At 45.7% G+C, this 20,934-nt stretch overlaps 1 protein-coding gene across 1 annotated transcript in view; it reads right to left on the bottom strand.

Moving 5' to 3' along the window:
- Positions 1–6,078: 6,078 nt before the first annotated feature.
- Positions 6,079–20,934, bottom strand: part of LOC310633235 (uncharacterized protein) — a gene marked incomplete at its 5' end in the record, with an annotated part of 19,328 nt that continues 4,472 nt past the window's right edge. Inside the window, 6 exons of the mRNA XM_083350924.1 lie at positions 6,079–6,441; positions 7,972–9,657; positions 10,596–10,722; positions 15,949–16,025; positions 16,145–16,280; positions 16,626–18,022. Coding sequence (XP_083207050.1) covers positions 6,329–6,441; positions 7,972–9,657; positions 10,596–10,722; positions 15,949–16,025; positions 16,145–16,280; positions 16,626–18,022 — 3,536 coding nt within the window. The 3' untranslated portion in view covers positions 6,079–6,328. The remainder of the gene's footprint in view (positions 6,442–7,971; positions 9,658–10,595; positions 10,723–15,948; positions 16,026–16,144; positions 16,281–16,625; positions 18,023–20,934) is intronic.

Below are 20,934 nucleotides of genomic sequence, written 5' to 3'. Positions count from 1 at the left end.
AGGAATGGGGATGGAACAGAACAGAATAGACAGTTGGAAGGGACCTTATAGGTCATCTAGTCCAACCCCCTGCTTAAGCAGGAGACCCTACGCCATTTCTGACAGATGGCAGTCCAGTCTCTTCTTGAAAGACTCCAGTGATGAAGCTCGCACAACTTCTGAAGCCAAACGGTTCCATTGGTTGATTGTTCTGTCAGAAAATTTCTCCTAAGTTCTAGCCTGAATCTCTCCTTGACCCATTTCCATCCATTATTCCTTGTCTGGCCTTCAGGTGCGTTGGAAAATAGGCTGACCCCCTCCTCTCTGTGACAGCTCCTCAAATATTGGAAGACTGCTATCATGTCACCCCTGGTCCTTCTCTTCACTAGACTAGCCATGCTCAGTTCCTGCAACCATTCTTCATGTTTTAGCCTCCAGTTCCCTAATCATCTCTGTTGCTCTTCTCTGCACTTTTTCTAGAATCTCAACATCTTTTTTATAGTGTGGTGACCAAAGCTGGTTGCAGTATTCTAGGTGTGGTCTTTGTATTTGCAGTTTTACTTCTGTGAACTGCCCAAAGTCACTGTGAGTGGGGTGTCCGTATAAATTTTCTTAAGAAATAAATAAAATAAACATCTCTTTACTTAGTATATTTGCAACATGTAAGAATCTCAACATATGCTTATTCTTTGAGTTTCTTGATTTTGCCAAGTTACACCCTCTCACCTCCATCTCTCCTTGTTTCTTCTGCTCCTCTGCTTGGCTCAGGAGAAAACCTTCAGCAAGCGACACCACCTGGGAGCTGGTCTCTGCTCCACACTCCAGGACCCAGCTCTCCAACTCTGGGGGCAAGAGAGCCATCAACTGCTCCAGAATCAAGAGGTCCATCATCTGCCACTTTGTCTTCTTTTCCGGCTGCAACCACTGGTGACAAAGTTGGTGGAGACGGCTACACATCTTCCGGGGTCCCTGGTCCCACAAGGAGCAGGGCAGAACCCCCATCTTTGTCCTGGTGGTTTCCCGCAAGGCCCCTTGAAGGTCTTCTACCTTCCTCCATTGGATCCCTCTCAAAGAGGGGGCATGCAGCTCCGCTTGCAACCCATATGCCTCCTTTGCCAGGGGAGACCTGAAGTCAGCAGGCACCACCTTTCCTGGCGCAAGGCGCTTTTGGGAAGGGCCTCTTGTGGAGTTCTTCCTCCACGGGACATCCTTCAAACTGGGAGTATCCATCTTGCAGCCCACATGCCTCCTTCACAAGGGGAGACCTGAAGTCAGTAGGCACCATCTTTCCTGGCACAAGATGATGCTGGTGGGGGCTTCTTGTGGAGTTCTTCCTCCATGGGACACCCTTCAAACAGGGAGCATCCATCTCTGCCAGCAGCCCACATGCCTCCTTCGCCGGGGGAGACCTGAAGTCAGTGGGCACCATCTATCCTAGTGAAAGATGATGCTGGTGGGGCTCTTTTAGGGAGCTCTCTGCGGGGACCTCTGAGGGAGACCTGTGACCCAGTCCAGCCTCCTCCAGGAGAAGTTTTGGCTCGGTCCCATTAGGGCAGCTCGGCGCTCTCCTCCGCGCCAGGTGCAGCGCCCTCTTCAGCAGGGCAACCTCGGCTCGCTCGGGCCAGCCTTCCTCCCGCAGGGTCCGGATCAGGGACAGTAGGCGCCGTCGCCGCCTCGGCCGGGCGTACTCTTCCTCCCGCGGCGGCTGCTCCAGCGACGCTTCCAGGGCCGGCTGCAGACCGAGCGCGGCGTCCCTGGGCCAGCCTGCTACCTTCGCTGCGCCCAGCGCCGCTGCCGGATCAGAGCCCTCGACCAGCGCTTGGATGCCGCGCAGGAGAGCCATTTTCCAGGCCCAGCCGCCTCCGACAGCGCCGCATCCCGGACTGGAGTCTCCAACCGCCTGGCGGGAACTGATACCCCCCCGCCCCCACCCTGCTAGACGCTTATCCCAGAAGGGCGGGCCCGGGGAAGCCCCGCCCCTCTCTGAAGAGACCGTTAGAAGAGGACCGTTAAAAGGGGGCCTCGAAGGGAGGCAACTATTTAAATAGGCGGGAAAAGATCTCTAGACTTAAGGAGTGGGAGAGGCAACTATTTAAATAGGCGGGAAAAGTTCTCTAGACTTAAGGAGTGGGAGAGACGTGAAGCGGCTTCCCAGAAGTGCCACCTAACGATGTTTTTCCTTCTGTAAAAATACAAAAGATGATCTTGGGAGGCTAAAACATATGAAGAACGGCTATAGGAACTGGGAAAGAAGGACACGATAGCACTAGTCCAATATTTGAGGGGCTGACAGAAAGAGGAGGGCGGCAACCTATTTTTCCAAAGCGCCTGAAGACCAGACGAAGATTAACGGATGGAAACTGATGAAGGAGAGATTTAACCTAGAAATAAGGAGACATTTTCTGACAGAACAATCAAACGATGGAACAGAAGTTGTCTTCAGATGTTGTGGGAGTTTCATCACCATAGGTTTTCAAGAAGAGACTGGACTGCCATCTGTCAAAAATGGTGTAGGGTCTCCTGCAGGGGGAGGGGGTTGGACTAGATTTATTTTATTTTATTTTTAATTCCATTTATATCCCGCCCTTCTCCGAAGACTCAGGGCGGCTTACAAGCTTAGCAGTAGATGACCCATAAGGTCCCTTCCAACTCTATTATTCTATTTTGTTCTATTCTATCTGGATCAAAAACAGTTAACAGAGAGTCCCAGTGGACAATCACTTAAACATGAGTCAGCCATGTGCAACAGCAGCCCCAAAAACTCATACAATCCTTGGTTGTATAAACAGGCATAGAATAAAAAATAGTGAAGTATTAGTACCAGTTTATAAAGGCTTAGTAAGGCCACACCTGGAATACTGCATCCAGTTTTGGTCACTGCAACACAAAAAAGAAATGATTGAGACTTTGGCAAAAGTGCGAAGAAGAGCAACTAAGATGACTAAAGACCTGGAGACCAATACTGCTTTCCCCATTATTTTATTGACTATTTTCTTCTAAGGGATTCTTGCTCACATTAGTAGATACAATGGTCTTTTCTTCTTTACTTTCTCTTTTACCACTTCAAGTGTCATGGGAGATACAAAGTTCTGTTTCTTGAACTTCTGATAACCATTGTTATTTGATGCTGTTGTAGCATGTCTGATATTGTCTCTCCATTTTCTGAGCCTGCCTCATGTTCTTTGGCCTTTTTTGTATAAGCCTTATATGGTATAGAATCCCAAGACTTTCTCTCCAGGTAAACAAACCATTTAACTTGCTGTTTTTGTACATAGTTTAAGACAGTTCTATTTCAATTATTTCTCTAATAATTTTTTATTTTATCCCTCCTGCTCACTCCGGCAGCTTTCTTCACATCTCATTTCTGTGGTGACTAACTTTCACTTATTCTTTATTGCAAGTGTCTATATTTAGAATAGAATAAAGTAACAAGAGTTGGAAGGGACCTTGGAGGTCTTCTAGTCCAACCTGCTCAGGCAGGAAACCAAATACCATTTCAGACAAAATATTTGACACTGGTAACATAATGGGGATGAATATGCTTTATATGAGATGCTTCTCTGGGATCCCTTAGTGCAGGGGTCAGCAACCTAAAAAAGAAAAAGAGCCACTGGGAACCGGTTCCATCACAAATTAAAAAAAGAGGGAGCCGTGTGCGTGTGTCCATGCACGCGCATGCGCAAAAAGGTTTTTTGCGCATGCGCGGACGCACGCGGCTGCCATTTTTTTAAAAATGAGATGGAACCGGTTCCCGGTTGCCCGACGGCGACGGCCCGTCTGCAAAGCTGCCGCTTTCGGCAGCTTTGCAGACGGGCCGTGGCAGCTTCCTCAAAGAGCGGCGCCCCTGCCCATTCCGAGAGGTGCGCGCGCACCTCTCCGAACGACCGGAGGTGCGCGCGTACCTCTGCGCGAATGGGCAGCGGTGCCGCTCTTTGAGGAAGCTGCCGCGGCCCGTCTGCTAAGCTGCCGCTTTCGGCAGCTTCACAGACAGGCCACGGCAGCTTCCTGAAAGAGCGGCACCGCTGCCCATTCGCGCAGAGGTACGCGCGCACCTCCGGTCGTTCGGAGAGGTGCGCGCGCACCTCTCGGAATGGGCAGGGGCGCCGCTCTTTGAGGAAGCTGCCGCGCCCCGTCTGCGAAGCTGCCGAAAGCGGCAGCTTCGCAGACGGGCCGCAGCAGCTTCCTCAAAGAGCGGCACCGCTGCCCATTCGCATGGAGGTACGCGCGCACCTCTCCAAAGGTTTGGGGAGGTGCGCGCGCACCTCCGCCCATTCGGGGAGGTGCGCGTGCACCTCTCCAAACGGGCGGTGCCACTCTCCATTTGGAGAGGTGCGCGCGCACCACTGCCCGTTGGAAGAGGTGCGCGCGCACCGGGCGGCTGGGAGCCGCAAGAGACGGCTCAAAGAGCCGCATGCGGCTCCGGAGGTCGGTAAAATGAGGACCCAGATTGTTGGGGGCAATATGGTGACTTTGTAAACCACTTAGAGAGGACTTTAAAGCACTGTGAATTCCTGGATTCTGGACTTTTTCCAGGAACAAAAAGAATTCTGGAGCTCTGCTTTCCCCCTTTTCTGAACCATGCATGCAAAGGAGCAGCAGGGGAGCTGGGTTCTTCCCCTTCCAGGATTCAGGGAACCTGAAGAAATTTTTGCATTCATGTTTTAATTCCCCATGTAAACCCCCTTTGTTTTTTCTTCCCACAACTGAACAGTCATGTAGGAACCACCCTCTTGGCAAAACTTTCCCTGCAACCTCACTGCCTTCAGCAGTGCTGAAAGGGTTATCACAAGTGAGCACAAAGTCCTAGAAAGGTAAGACATTCAGGATGTCACACATTCCTGGGCATCCTCTGGATAAGCCAAGGAGGAAGGATCATATGCTTTCCAGGAAGCAAATGCTCAGGTGCATTGCTTTCCTTTGGAGGCTCTGGCAAGTATATAGAGGTAGCCCCCTGCTGGATTCTGCATGCAATGCAGGTGACCTGCAATGGAAAGAGGAGAGCTTTTTATTGTAGGAGGGGTTGGAATAGATTATGGGAATAGGAGGGAAGCTTACCAGTATTGTTCAGAGTAGAAAGCAGAAGATGCAGGGGAAAATAACCAACTTTGAAGAAATTATCTGTTTTTGGATGTAAAAGAAAGCAGAGATGATATCATAGCAAAGAACAAAAAAGGAAATGCCCATAAAATAGCAACCAAAAAGGCATGTTTAAAGCTACAAAAATAAAAACTAAGAGTATAGTGGTTACAGTTGTGGGAAGCCCATTCATTTCAGGCTATTCCTTTCATCTGTATTTCTTTGAGTTTGGTGATTATTTTTTAAACTGCTCTTCTGCAAATTTAATGTGATAAAAATACTGATGATACTGAACAAACCAGTGGCTTTTATCCAGTTTGAGCAGCAAATGTGGCCAAGCGCTCTTTGAGAAAACACATTCAAGCCAACCCCAACTCCAAAACCTTCAGGCTCCAATGGCTTTCCAAAAATTATTCATATTATTTATTTATAATATTTGTCAGATCTCTAGATTTCCAGTGTGACTAAACTGAGACATACTGACCAGAAATTAATCCTAACAAGTGTCTCAAATATGCTTTTTCATGAGGCAACTGGGCTTTCTTGTTTTTCTTTGAAGACATTTCGCTTCTCATCCAAGAAGCTTCTTCAGCTCTGACTGGTTGGTGGAAAATGGAAGGATTTATATTTCTTGTAGACAGGTGGTCATTTGCATACTTTTATTGCATTGTTCAACAGTGAAGGGACATGGCAGAAAACATCCTGGAGCCAAGAAGGCTCCACACATATTTACACTACTCAGGTGGCCTCAATGACTCTCTAAAAGAATCCAAATGACCAGCTGTCTGCAAGGAGTATAAATCCTTCCATTCCCCACCATCCAGTCAGAGCTGAAGAAGCTTCTTGGATAAGAAACAAAAATTTTTAAAGAAAAACAAGAAAATCCAGTTGCCTCCTGAAAAAGCACCTTTGGGACAACTATGACCTGAATGACTGAGAAACTCCATAGACATGTAACAAGTGTCTTCGACTATTTTAATATTATTTTAACGTCATTTTTGTTCTGGTTCTTGTCACACTACAGAAAGGCAGAAATGGCCCTACTGCTAAAATTGTTCCTTGCTATCTGTCTTCATTCTGGTTGCCTCTAGCCTCAGTTCCACTCTGTGGGAGTCTAATTTCTCTTTGATTTTTGTTCCGCACAAAAATAACTGCAAAAGGCAATTCTGTTCTTGTTCTTCTGTGATCTTATCAGACCAGTAGAAACTTCTGGGCCACATCTTCAGAATGTCTGCCAATGTTCTTTGAAAAGTATCCCTTCTTTCCATTTTCTCTATTTTGATTCCCCAGGACTTCCAAATCTCTCTTCTCTCATTTCATGTTTCACTATTTGCGATGTCAACCAGTTTGACTTCTTTTTGTTCTCATTCTCCTGCATATCTCTTACTTGGGACAAAAAGAAAAAAAACTTATTAGAAATGTAAAGCACAAACTACCAAGATACCATATATGAGATTCAATGTATCACACCATTTCAATTAATCGAAATAGTACACAATTTCAAATTTATCCAAAGATGAATAAAATGGCAGTTATACTGGTTTTTGAAGCAAAACTGGACATTCCAAGCATCTTCAACTCCAAACTTCTGAAAAAAGGATTTTCTCTTATTGATATGCCACATGGTTGGAACTGTAAAAATGATAAAACCTTTTTTAAAAAGGGCAACCATAACTGTGTGATATATGTTTTCTGGAAATCCATTCACATTCCTGCACCATGTGCAGGATATCTCACATTTAGCTATGCACTTTGGGATGAAGACCCTTCAAATGGTATGGAAGTATGATCGGATTTCCAGAAAACACTGTAGACTACAGGAACTGTTTGCACTTCAGTTTGAGATGCAGACAACACAGAGTCATCCCCAACAACCTGCGCCTGTCTTCAACAGTGAAAGGACACAGGGCAGAAAACATCCTGCAGCCAAAAAGGCTCCACACACATATGCACTACTCAAGTGACCCTGAGGACAGAGGTAAACCTCCAAATGGCATCAATGACTCTCTAAAAGAATGCAAATGACCAGCTGTCCGCAAGGAATATAAATTCTTCCACTCCCCACCATCTAGTCAGAGCTGAAGAAGCTTCTTGGATGAGAAGCAAAACGTCTTCAAAGAAAAACAAGTCCAGTTGCCTCCTGAAAAAGCACTTTTGGGACAACCATGACCTGGATGACTGAGAGTCACCATAAACAAAAGAAACAAGCAATTTTGATTGTACTTTTTTGGCTATACTTTTTGGACACTCACATAGTTTTCAATCAGAACTTCACAGTGAGAAAAGTACCTTTACAGGAAAATACATTATATAATATATAATATAATATAATATATAATATAATATATATAATATATATATAATATAATATAAAGGTAAAGGTAAAGGTTCCCCCGCACATGCGTGCTAGTCGTTTCCGACTCTAGGGGCCGGTGCTCATCTCCGTTTCAAAGCCGAAGAGCCAGCGCTTGTCCAAGGACGTCTCCGTGGTCATGTGGCCGGCATGACTAGACGCCAAAGGCGCACGGAACGCTGTTACCTTCCCACCGTAGTGGTCCCTATTTTTCTACTTGCATTTTGACGTGCTTTCGAACTGCTAGGTTGGCAGAAGCTGGGGCGAGTAACAGGCGCTCACTCTGTTACGCGGCACTCGGGATTCGACCCGCCAAACTGCCGACCTTCCGGTCGACAAGCTCAGCGTCCTAACCCACTGAGCCACCGCGTCCCCCTATAATATAATATATAATATAATATATAATTATATATTATATAATATAATATATAATATATATATATTATATATATTATTTATATATATATTATATTATATATTATATAATATAATATATAATAATATAATATAATATATAATATAATAATATAACATATAATTACATATATATAATATATTCATACCTAAATGGATCCTCATATGGGATGTAAGATTACTGCTGGTCGTGAAGCTCTTTCCACACTCCATGCATTTATATGGCCTCTCCCCTGTGTGGATTCTTTTATGGGAGGTAAATGACCCATTTTCACGGAACCTCTTTCCACATTCCAAGCATTTATATGGCTTCTCCCCCGTGTGGATCCTTTTATGAATAGTAAGAGAAGTGTTTTCACGGAAACTTTTTCCACACTCGAGGCATTTATGTGGCTTTTCCCCTGTGTGGATTGTTTTATGGGAAGCAAAATGACTGCCCCGGCTGAAGCTTTTTCCACACTCCATGCATGTATACGGTTTCTCTCCAGTGTGGATCCTTTCATGAAGAGTGAGGGACCCGTTATTGCGGAAGCTCTTTCCACATTTCCTGCACTTATATGGTTTCTCCCCCGTGTGGATCCTTTTATGAGAGGTAAGTTGAATCTTTTGAGTAAAGCTCTTTCCGCACTCTTTACATTCATACGGTTTCTCCCCCGTGTGAATCCTTATATGGGATGTGAGTTGAATATTTTGAGTAAAACCCTTTCCACACTCTGTACATTTGTATGGTTTCTCCCCAGTGTGGATTCTTTTGTGACAGGCAAGGTTGCTGGTTGTATTGAAGCTTTTGCCACACTCGGTGCATTTGTATGGCTTCTCCCCGGTATGGATCATTTTATGAGAAGTAAGTTGAATGTTCTGCGTAAAGCTCTTCCCACATTCCGTACACTTATATGGCTTTTCCCCTGTGTGGATCCTTCTATGGTAGGTAAGCGAACTGCTCATGCTGAAGCTCTTCCCACATTCCTTGCAATTATATGGTTTTTCCCCTGTGTGGATCCTCTTGTGGAAAGTAAGGGAGCTGCTCTCACTGAAGGTCTTCCCACATTCCATGCATTTATATGGTCTCTCTCCTGTGTGGATTCTTTGATGGGAAGTCAGCTGAGTGCTCCACCTGAAGCTTTTCCCACACTCCATGCATGTATATGGCTTTTCCCCTGTATGGATTCTCTGATGCGAAGTCAATTGAATATTTTGGGTAAAACTCTTTCCGCACTCTTCACACCTATATGGTTTCTCCCCTGTGTGAATCATTTTATGGGAGTTAAGATTGACCTTCTGAGTGAAGCTCTTTCCACACTCGTCACATTTATAAGGTTTCTCCTCGGTGTGGATTTTTTTGTGGGAATTGAGATTACCACGCTGGCTGAAACTCTTTCCACATTCCGTGCATTTATACGGTTTTTCCCCCAAGTCAGTCCTTTCACTGGGAACAAGAGAAGTGCTCCCACTTAAATGCTTTCCGTTCTCTGTATTTTTATATGCTTTATTTCTCATTTTGGCTTCTCCACATAAAGAAATGCCAGAAGTCCAACTGTAGCTTTTTTCAACATCTTGGCATAGATCCTCTTCTTTAATGTGAATTGTGTAATGTTCATATAAATCTAAGCTCTCTTCAAATGTTTCCCCATTTTCCACTTTTAGTTTTTCTTTCTGATCTCCTTTGGGAAGAAAGTCTTGAATTTCAATGGATGGGAATGTTGAGTTCCTCTGACTCCCATCTTTTGAAAGATTTCTTTTGTTTTCTGTTGTTTCCATTGGGTATGAAAACTCCGCTCTTCTCTCTTCGTCCCTGAACATTTGGAAGGCTTCCTTGTTCTCTTGAACATTATTTCCTTAAGAGAAAAAAGAATGAATGGAAATTGAGGCAAGGTAGAGGAAGCAAACTAATTCATAGCATAGTAAAGTGTGAATTTCCTAGTGAAAATCTGCCAAGGATTCTCCACTGTTTTGAAAGGTGTCCTGCTGACCAACATTAAATACTCTGGTCAAAGCCTTACAAAAGTTGGTCTTTGAGTGACAGGTCGTTATAATCGTCATATTAGAAAACTGCTTGGTATAATAATAAAACACTTCTATTTTATGAGTTTCTTAAACTGTCACAAAATCCATTTGTGCCTAAGCAGGGGGTTAGACTAGAAGACCTCCAAGATCCTTTCTAACTGTTATTCTATTCTATTCTATTCTATTCTATTCTATTCTATTCTATTCTATTCTATTCTATTCTATTCTATTCTATTCTAAATAAAGGAGTATACCTTTATGCAGTGGTGGGATTCAGCTGCTTCGCACCAATTCGGCAGAACCAGTAGCTAATTTTTTGTTGCCCAGGCCCAGAACGGATTTCCGGAAGTGGCATCCACACAGAGAACTGGTTGTTCACATATTTGAATCCCACCACTGCCTTTATGCTGTTACACCTTTTACTCAATAAATTAATTTTACTTCCGGAATTCTACTCACAGCTGGAATTCCATTTAAGAAAGTGAGGAATCAAGGAAAAGAAGTTTATAAATTTTTTTTGCTTATCTTGAAATATTTGCTATTAACTGGGAAAAGAACAAGTTTACGGTGAAAAGAGGGAGGAATCTGGGGCACAGAGACATCATCTAGTATCATTAAATGACTTTTTCCAACTGTAAGGTGATAGATCCCCTCCTTTTCTTAGCCAGGTAAGATCATTTTATGAACTTTTGCAAAGAGAAAAATAAGTGGCTCCATTTATTCATAAATATTTTTTCTAAGCATCTGAGGACAAGATAGGGGGCCTTACCCAAAAAGGCCACATTTGTGGAGTTCTCCAGCATAACTTCTCTGTGCAGGTCTTTCTGAACAGGATCTAGCCGAGACCATTCCTCCTCAGAGAAACACACAGACACCTCTTCTAAAGAGACAAGAACCTGCAAAAAAAAGGCGTACCCCTATGAGCAACCAAATTTAATTTAATTTAATTTAATTTAAGAATGAATGAATGAATGAATGATTAAAGGCCTGGAGACTAAAACATATGAAGGAAAGTTGCAGGATTTGGGTTTCGCTAATCAAGAGAAAAGAAAGACTAAGGGGGACATGATAGCAGTATTCCCGTATTTGTGAGGTTGCCGCAAAGAAGAGGGAGCCAACCTATTCTCCAAAGCACCTGAAGGCAGGAAAAAGTAGCAGTGGATGGAAACTAATCAAGGAGAGAAGCAACCTGGAATTAAGGAGAAACTTCCTAAGGTGAGAACAATTAATCAGTGGAACAGCTTGCCTTCAGAAGTTGTGGGTGCTCCAACCCTGGAGGTTTTAAGAAAAGACCAGACAGCCACTGGTATAGGGTCTCCTGCTTGAGCAGGGGGCTGGACTAGAAGACCTCCCAAGGTCCCTTCCAGCTCTGTTCTGATTCTGATTCTGATTCTATGCAAATGCTCTCCTTTTGATTCCAGAATCCCAAAGCAAAGATTTGCAGTGGGTTAAATGGACACCTTCTACGGGGGTAAAAATCTGATGTGAAAAAAACTGTCAAGAGTTCACAGCATTTGAGGGAAGCAAGATTTGTGGATGAAGCTAATTATCTAAGAAAAGGAAGTCTTTACATTTGTTTCAGTCAAGCTTTGGTTCGTACCATCTAGATCTGGAGATATTTACAGATAGGCCTTGACTTACAAGGTACAACCTACCTGAAAAAGGGGACTTACTGTACAACCCACATTTACACTTCTGATGCTCATTCCTCCACCACCACAGGGTCACATGACCACACGTTGGGCCCACAGCAACATGGCTGCATTTACTGCCATTTGCTGCATCCAGCAATCATGTGACCATGGTTCATGATGGTTTTTACCAGAAACCAGCACTAACTTCGGTTTTCGACAAAACTGCATCCGTAGCAATGGGTTCACCCTTAAGACCATTGCAATCCACTTAAAAACCAGGCATTTGCTCTTGTAAGTGCAGTTATTCACTTAACAGCCCCCCCCCACAAAATGTCATAAATTCTCCCTTTTTGGTTTCTAGAATCCCCAAAGGGTTGCAATGGATTAAATAGGCATGCTCTGCAGCATGTCAATGGAGATTCTCAGTCATCCGCGTCATGGTTGTCCCAAAGGTGTTTTTTTCAAAAGGCAACTGGACTTTTATTTTTTTCCTTGAAGACGTTTCGCTTCTCATCCAAGACGTTGGGTGAAGAACTGAGCTGAAAAAGCTTCTTGGATGAGAAGTGAAATGTCTTCAAGGAAAAAAAAAATCCAAGTCCAGTCGCCTTTTGGAAAAACATCTTTGGGACATGCTCTTCAGGGTTAAAAATCTGATGTGAAAAAAAACAAGAGTTCACAGCATTCGACTGCTGTAACATTTGTGGATGAAGCACAATATCTGAGGAAACAGATTATCTAGATCTGTTTCAGGCCACAGCCACTCAGATCTGGAGATATTTCATCTCTGATCTTGGATGAGGCCCTTCCGTCGTCCCAAAGATGCGTTTTCACGAGGCAGGTGAACTTTCTTGTTTTTCTTTGAAGACATTTCGCTTCTCATGCAAGAAGCTTCTTGGATGAGAAGTGAAACATCTTCAAAGAAAAGACTCCACACACATTTGCACTACTTAGGTGACCCTGATGACACAGATAAACCTCCATGTGGCCTCAACCACTCTGTAAAAGAATGCAAATGACCAGCTCTCTGTAAGGAATATAAATCCTTCTATTCCCCACCATTCAGTCAGAGCTGAAGAAGCTTCTTGGATGAGTAGCAAAACGTATTCAAAGAAAAACAAGAAAGTCCAATTGCCTCCTGAAAAAGCATCTTTGGGACAGACACTTGTTAGGATTAATTTCTGGGAATGGAAGGAATTATATTCCTTGCAGACAGATGGTCATTTGCATTCTTTTATTGCATTCTTCAACAGTGAAGGGACACAGGGCAGAAAACATCTGCAGCCAAGAAGGCTCCACACACTTTTGCACTACTCAGTGACTTTGAGGACACAGGTAAACTTCCAAATAGCCTCAACAACTCTCTAAAAGAATGCAAACGACCAGCTGTCTGCAAGGAGTATAAATCCTTCCATTCCCCCACCATCCAGTCAGAGCTGAAGAAGCTTCTTGGCTGAGAAGCGAAATGTCTTCAAAGAAAAAATAGAAAGTCCAGTTGCCTCGTGAAAAAGCATCTTTGCAACAACTATGACCTGGATGACTGAAAATCTCTCTACACATTTAGCGATGCATGTTGGGATGGACACCCTTCAGTCACTCACTCATACACTTGGGGCTGGCCTGCATTGCCACCTAGAAGTTTTAACTGGTTCAGAATGCAGAACTGGTTCTTGGTATGGTTCAGTTCTGTGTTATCTGGTCTTATGGGGGTAGGAAACTTGAACTGAATTGTTGTGACCTATAAAGCACTATATAGCAAAGGACCCAGATATTTAAGGAATCACCTATCTCCCTTGGTATCAGTCCAACTGGTTCAATCTATGAAAAGACTGCAAGTTATAATTAAACAGTGCCATTTATTGGTCACCAAGGGATGCGGTGGCTCAGTGGGTTAGGATGCTGAGCTTGTCGATCAGAAGGTCGGCAGTTTGGCGGGTCGAATCCCGAGTGCCACGTAACAGAGTGAGCACCTGTTACTCGTCCCAGCTTCTGCCAACCTAACAGTTCGAAAGCAGGTAAAAATGCAAGTAGAAAAATAGGGACCACTACAGTGGGAAGGTACCAGCGTTCCATGCACCTTTGGTGTCTAATCATGCCGGCCACATGACCACGGAGACGTCCTCGGACAAGCGATGGCTCTTCGGCTTTGAAACGGAGATGAGCACCGGCCCCTAGAGTTGGAAACAACTAGCACGTATGTGCGGGGAACCTTTACCTTTATTTATTGGTCTCTCAGAAGCAATGTTTGGAAATGGCCATTGTATGAAACAAACTCTGCTTGCACGACTTTTATGACCATTCTGTGAATGAGCCAAAGTATCTTTCTGGGTCAATTCACAGATAGGCATATCACCAGTTCACATCTTGCCTTGCCAGGTGCAGAAGCATGCGTTGCTGGGATCTTCTCTAAAATGTTAGCCAATGGACTGAGGGTCTCTTGAGGAATCAATCCTGTTCCCCCCCTCTCACATTTTTCCAAGAGAGCTCATTAAAACATTAGTGAGGGCCATTCAATATTTGGATGACACTCAATCCAATTTTGGCTTGTCAGACTCAAAATAATTTTAAGAGGGGAGCTAAAATATAAGTGGGAGCTTACGGAAGCAGAACCCCCATTTCCTGTTGCTACAAACAAGCAGTATTATATAGAGAGCCCATAACAAGAGACCGCATAAATATTTATCTTCCCTGACATTTGTCCTCCTACTTCCAGATTAGGGGTCCCCAACCTGTGAAAGCCCTAACAAGCAGGCATATACATAGAATGAAGGCTACTGCTAAGCTTGTAAGCCGCCCTGAGTCTTCGGAGAAGGGCGGGATATAAATGGAATTAAAATAAAATAAAATAAAAAATAAATAAAAGCCAACATGGGTTTGTCAAAAACAGATCGTGCCAGACAAATCTTATTGCATTCTTTGACCAAGTGACAAAAGTAGTGGACCAGAGGAATGCTGTAGATTTAATTTACTTGGATTTCAGTAAGGCATTTGATAAAGTAGATCACAACCTACTACTTGATAAGATAGAAAAATGTGGGTTAGATAGCATTACCACCAGATGGATTCGTAGCTGGCTGACAGGCCGTACTCAGCGTGTGGTCCTCAATGGAACTGCATCTACATGGAAGGAAGTGTGTAGTGGGGTGCCCCAGGGCTCTGTTCTGGGCTCAGTGCTCTTCAATATCTTCATTAATGATTTGGATGAGGGGATAGATGGGGAACTCATCAAATTTGCAGACAACACCAAGCTGGCAGGAATAGCCAATACTCCAGAAGATAGGCTTAAGATACAGAAGGATCTGGACAGACTCGAACACTGGGCACTATCTAACAAAATGAAATTCAATGGTGAAAAAAGTAAGGTTCTACATTTAGGCAGGAAAAATCAAATGCATAAGTATAGTATAGGTGGTACCTTGCTCAATAGTAGTAACTGTGAGAGGGATCTCGGAGTCTTAGTAGACAATCACTTCAATATGAGCCAGCAGTGTGCTGCAGCTGCCAAAAAAGCCAACACAGTGCTAGGCTGCATTAACAGAGGGATAGAATCAAGATCAGGTGAAGTACTAATACCACTTTACAATGCTTTGGTAAGGCCACACCTGGAATACTGCATCCAGTTTTGGTCACCACGATGTAAAAAAGATGTCGAGACTCTAGAAAGGGTACAGAGAAGAGCAACAAAGATGATTAAGGGGCTGGAGGCTAAAACATATAGGGAACGGTTGCTGGAATTGGGTATGTGTAGTTTAATGAAGAGAAGGGTGAGGGGTGACATGATAGCAGTGTTCCAATATCTCAGGGGCTACCACAAAGAACAGGGAGTCAAGCTATTCTCCCAAGCACCTGAAAGCAGGACAAGAAGCAACGGATGGAAACTAATCAAGGAGAGAAGCAACCTAGAACTAAGGAGAAACTTCCTGACAGTTAGAACAATTAACCAGTGGAACAACCTGCCTCCAGAGGTGGTGAATGCTCCAACACTGGAGGTTTTTAAGAAGAGACTGGACAGCCATTTGCCTGAAATGGTATAAGGTTTCCTGCCTGAGCAGGGGGTTGGACTAGATGACCTCCAAGGTCCCTTCCAACTTTATTATTATTAAGCCTCGTGGGCATTTACAGCCCCACTCACACGAGCCTTGTTGTGGGCGTTCGGAGCCCCCCACTAACGTGAGCTTCTTTGTGGGCGTTCATGGTACCATGCATGTGAGCCCCATTGAGGGTGCTCGCGGTCCTCTTGGGCTCGCGTCATCACGGATATTCGCAGCCCCTCTCGCGTGTGGGCATTTGTGGTCTCACTCGTGCAAGCATCGCTGGGAACGTTGCAGGTGCTCACGCACGCAAATGCACCTGCCCCTCCCACAAAATCATCCCTTCTTTCTCCCCTCCCTCACCCATTCCAGGCTGCCAACCCAGAAAGGTTGCGGAACACTGCTCTAGACGAAATGGGCAGCACGCAAATCTAGTAAATTAAAATAAAATAAATAATACCTGAGTTGGGAGTTCAGCTGTTTTTTCAACTCCATCAGAAAAAGGAGAAGAATCTACGAATACTGACTTTCCATTCTCTGCGAGTAAAAAGTGACACAAGCAGAATTTTGAGACACGTCATTACTAACATAGGGAAACAAAGGAGACCCAAAATAACGAGATACAATAGCTTTCTCCCTGAGGAAACTTCTCTTACCGCAGGAGGCGTCTTGACTTTGATCTTCATGGAAGATCCTCCTGAAAGGCAACTCCTGGGAAGGATCTGGAAGATCCCTCCTTTCCTCGGGGATCATAGAGATGGACTTCAAGTCCGGCCTCTGGAAATGGAGGATCTGGAGAAGCAAAGAAGTGCAAGTAAGAGAATGTCTACAGAGATTCCAGTTCATGGTTATCCCAAGATACTTTTTTCAGGAGGCAACTGGACTTTCTTGTTTTTTTCTCTGAAGACGTTTTGCTTCTCACCAAAGAAGCTTCTTCAGCTCTGACTGGATGGTGGGGAATAGAAGGAATATAGAAGGATTTATATTCCTTGCAGACAGCTGGTCATTTGCATTCTTTTTAGAGAGCCGTTCCTTTAGAGAGTCTTTGAGGCAAAAGACCAGCTGTCTGTTAAGAATCCCAACATATGGTTATTCTTTCATATCCCACTTTAAACTTGCCAGCTGAAGGTCTCTCACCTGAACTTCTGCCTTTTCCTCCATCTGGCTCAGGAGGAAAGCTTCGGCCAGGGCCACCGCCTGGGAACTGGTCTCTGCTCCGCACTCCCGTACCCAGCTCTCCATCTCCGTGGGCAGGATAGCCAGGAATTGCTCCAGGATCACCAGGTCCAGCATCTGACCCTTGGTGTTCTTTTCGGGTTGCAGCCACTGGCAGCAAAGCTGGTGGAGATGGCTGCACATCTTCCGAGGGCCCTGCTCCCACAAGCCGGATGGCAGCCCACCCGTTCTCCTCCGGGTTGTTTCACAGAGAACATTCTGAAGGCCTTCCACTTTCCTCCATGGAGCATCCTTCCAAGAGGGAGCCTCCATCTCCACCTGTAGTCCACAGGCCTCCTTCGGAAGGTCAGAATTGAAGTCAGCGGGCACCATCTTTCCGGGCGCAAGATGATCCTGGTGGCGGCCTCTTCTGCAGCTCTCCCTCCATGGGACCTCCTTCAAACAGGGGGCGTCCATCTCCACTTGCAGCCCAGATGCCTCCTTCGCCAGGGCAGACCTGAAGTCGGTGGGCACCATCTTTCCTGGCGCAAGATGCTCCTGATGGGGATTTTTCGGGGTCCTCTCTGGGGGGGACCTGTGCCCCAGTCCCGCCTCCTCCAGGGAGACTTTTGGCACGGTCCCATTTCGAACCTCATCTTCATCACCATCATCATCATCATCCTCTTCCTCCTTCACCACCAACTCCAGCGGACCTGCCCGCCCGGCGGTCTCCAGCTCTGGAGCCGGGCAGCTGGGCGCTCTCCTCCGAGCCAGGCGCAGCGCCTTCTCCGGCAGCGCCTGCAGAGCGAGCGCGGCGCTCCCGGACAGGTCTGGTCCCTCCGCTCCTTCCAGCTCGGCCGCCAGCCCCAGCAGCGCCGCCCCGCCGGCCTTCCTTCTGCGCCTCCGTCCCGGTGCGGCGGCCGGGCCCGCGCCCAGCGCTTGGATGCCGCGCAGGAGCGCCATCTCCAGCCGCAGCAGCCCCTGCAGCCGCTCCTGCTCGGCCTCCGACAGCGCCGCGTCCCGGGCTAGCAGAGTCTCCCGGCTTCGCCGGGCTTGGCTGAGCTGCGCGCAGAAGCGCTCCAGGTCCGGCGGCTCGTCCAGCTTCACCGCCCAGCGCCAGCGAGCCTGGACCGGCTGGGAGACGCGCGCCGCCAGCAGCGCCTCGGCTTCGGCCAGCCTGCGCTCCAGCTGCTCCGGGGAGATGCCCAGCGCCGCCATCGCCTTGCCTGACCGCGATTCCTCCGCCCTCTCCGGGCGGCGCCTCCTGGCGTGGTCCGCCCGGACGCCCTTGTAACTGCCCCTTTGGTGGGGTATCCTCCGCTTGAATGGCAGCTGCTTGCCCCGCCCTCTCTTCCAGAGGCGTGGCTTCAGTCTCCCCCCTACTCCGTGAATGAAGGGGGGGGGAGATTCACTTTTGTTCGTCTTGCAAGCGAGCGCCCGCGGGCGCCGCCTGCATCTTATTTATTTTATTTTATTTTATTTTATTTATTTTTATTTTAATTCCATTTATATCCCGCCCTTCTCCGAAGACTCAGGGCGGCTTACAAGCTTAGCAGTAGCCTTCATTCTATGCATATGCCTGCTTATTAGGGCTTTTGCCCCCCCCCCCAAGCGGCATTATTACAAAGTCAGCTTATTGCCCCCAACAATCTGGGTCCTCATTTTACCTACCTCGGAAGGATGGAAGGCTGAGTCAACCTTGAGCCTGGTGGGACTCGAACCTGCACTAATTGCAGGCAGCTGGTGTTACTTATTGCAGGCAGCTGGTGTTACTTAAGGAGGCATTAGCCCACTGCTCCACCAAGGCAAGTCATAATAAATGACTTGCAAGGCAAGTCATAATAAATCTTATTTATTTTATTTTATTTATTTATTTTTATTTTTATTCCATTTATATCCCGCCCTTCTCCGAAGACTCAGGGCGGCTTACAAGCTTAGCAGTAGCCTTCATTCTATGTATATGCCTGCTTGTTAGGGCTTTCACACCCCCTCCCCAAGCGGCATTATTACAAAGTCAGCTTAATTGCCCCCCAACAATCTGGGTCCTCATTTTACCTACCTGGGAAGGATGGAAGGCTGAGTCAACCTTGAGCCTGGTGGGATGCGAACCTGCACTAATTGCAGGCAGCTGGTGTTACTTAAGGAGGCATCAGCCCACTGCTCCACCAAGGCAAGTCATAATAAATGACTTGCAAGGCAAGTCATAATAAATCTTATTTATTTTATTTTATTTATTTATTTTTATTTTTATTCCATTTATATCCCGCCCTTCTCCAAAGACTCAGGTCGGCTTACAAGCTTAGCAGTAGCCTTCATTCTATGCATATGCCTGCTTATTAGGGCTTTCGCCCCCCCCCAAGCGGCATTATTACAAAGTCAGCTTAATTGCCCCCAACAATCTGGGTCCTCATTTTACCTACCTCGGAAGGATGGAAGGCTGAGTCAACCTTGAGCCTGGCGGGACGCGAACCTGCACTAATTAACCTCTTTTGTCCCCAAAGGTGCTTTTTTTAATTCACGAGGCACCTGGACTTTCTTGGGTTTTTTTTTATTCTTTGAAAACGTCTCTCTTCCAGGCCAGCGACTGGACTGCCATCTGTCAGAAATGGTAGGGTCTCCTGTTTCGGCGGGGGTAGGTGGGGTTGGACTAGATGACCTTCAAGGTCCCTTCCAACTATGTTATCTATTGTGTTATCATCCAAGAAGCTTCTTCAGCTCTGACTGGATGGTGTGGAAGAGCTTTTTTTTTTTGAAAGAGAGAGAGGGAGAGGCTGTCAAAAAGACGGGGTAGGGTGAGGTGTCAATTTATTTTCCAAAGCACCAGAGGGCAGGACAAGAAACAACGGATGGAAATTAATCAAGGAGAAAGGCAATCTGGAATTAAGGAGAAACTTTCTAACAGTGAGGACAATTAACCAGTGGAACAGCTTGCCAACAAAAGTTGTGGGTGTTTTACAGTGCTTTTTTTGTAAAAGAAAGAGGTGCCGGAACTCACACATGTCATACAACCCGCCTTGCCTACCCTATAAGGTTCTATCCAAAAAAGGTGCCGGAACTCCGTTCTGAGCGTTATGACAAAAAAAGCCCTGGTGTTTTATCACTGGAGGTTTTAAAGAAAAGACTGGATAGTCACTTGTCTGAAACGGTATAGGGGTCTCCTGCTTGAGCAGGGGGCTGGACTAGAAGACCTCCAAGGTCCCTTCCAGCTATATTCTGATTGATTCTGCTCTATTTTGAATCTCTGATGTCTTCAGTAGCAATAGCACTTAGACTTATATATTGCTTCACAGTGTTTCACAGCCCTCTCTAAGTAGTTTACATCTTACCCCCAACAATCTGGCTCCTCATTTTACCGACCTCGTGAGGATGGAAGGCTGAGTCAACCTTGAGCCGCTGAGAATCGAACTGCCGAACTGCTGGCAGCCAGCAAACAGCAGAATTAGCCTGCAGTGCTGCATTCTAAGCACTGCGCCACCACGGCAAAGAAGAAAAAACAAAGTTGCCTTGTGGAAAACCATCTTTGGGACAACTTCCCTCCGCCCTGTGCGTTCCCACAGAGAGGGCCTCCTCAGGGTGCCACCGGTCAGAGAATGTCGTCTGGTGGCCCCCAGGGGGAGGTCCTTCTCTGTGGGCACCCCGGATTTATGGAATCGGTTGCCGGTTGAGCTCCGGATGGCGCCCGACGTTCGCTCCTTCCGACGCGATCTGAAGACTTATTTGTTCGAACAAGCCGGCCTGGTCTGATGGGGGATGGGTTTGGATTTTATTGTTGTTTTAAATGTATTTAACCTATTGTTGTAGCTTGGGCATCTCATTTAATTCTTTCTTAATTTTTGTATTTTTGTACTTTTATATGTTTGCCCTGTTCACCGCCCTGAGGCCTTCGGGAGAAGGGCGGTATACAAATAAAATTATTATTATTATTATTATTATTATTATTATTATTATTATTATTATTATTATTATTATTATTATTATTATTTTAATAATAATAATAATAATAATAATAATAATAATAATAATAATAACTATCACCTGGATGACTCAGCATCTCCATAGAGACTCAGCACCTTTTAGGCCGGGATCAGCAAAAAAAATCTCCCACCTGCCTCGGTTTGCATCCTCTGAGCCACTGGCATCCGGGGTTGAAATGGGGTGCACAGTGGACCTAAAACCCCAATGGCTTCCCAAACAACACCTACTGAGGGAAGAGGGTGCTAAGTGCTTCTCCTTTCCATGAAATCACTCTAGACAGAAGCTGGAAAGTGGTTTATTTTGGGCCGAGCGAGAC

Source organism: Vipera ursinii (assembly GCF_947247035.1).
Source record: "Vipera ursinii genome assembly, chromosome: 2".
In the NCBI taxonomy this organism is placed as follows: domain Eukaryota; kingdom Metazoa; phylum Chordata; class Lepidosauria; order Squamata; family Viperidae; genus Vipera; species Vipera ursinii.
Note: the sequence above shows the minus strand (reverse complement) of the source record. Positions and strands in the feature narration are given on the sequence as shown.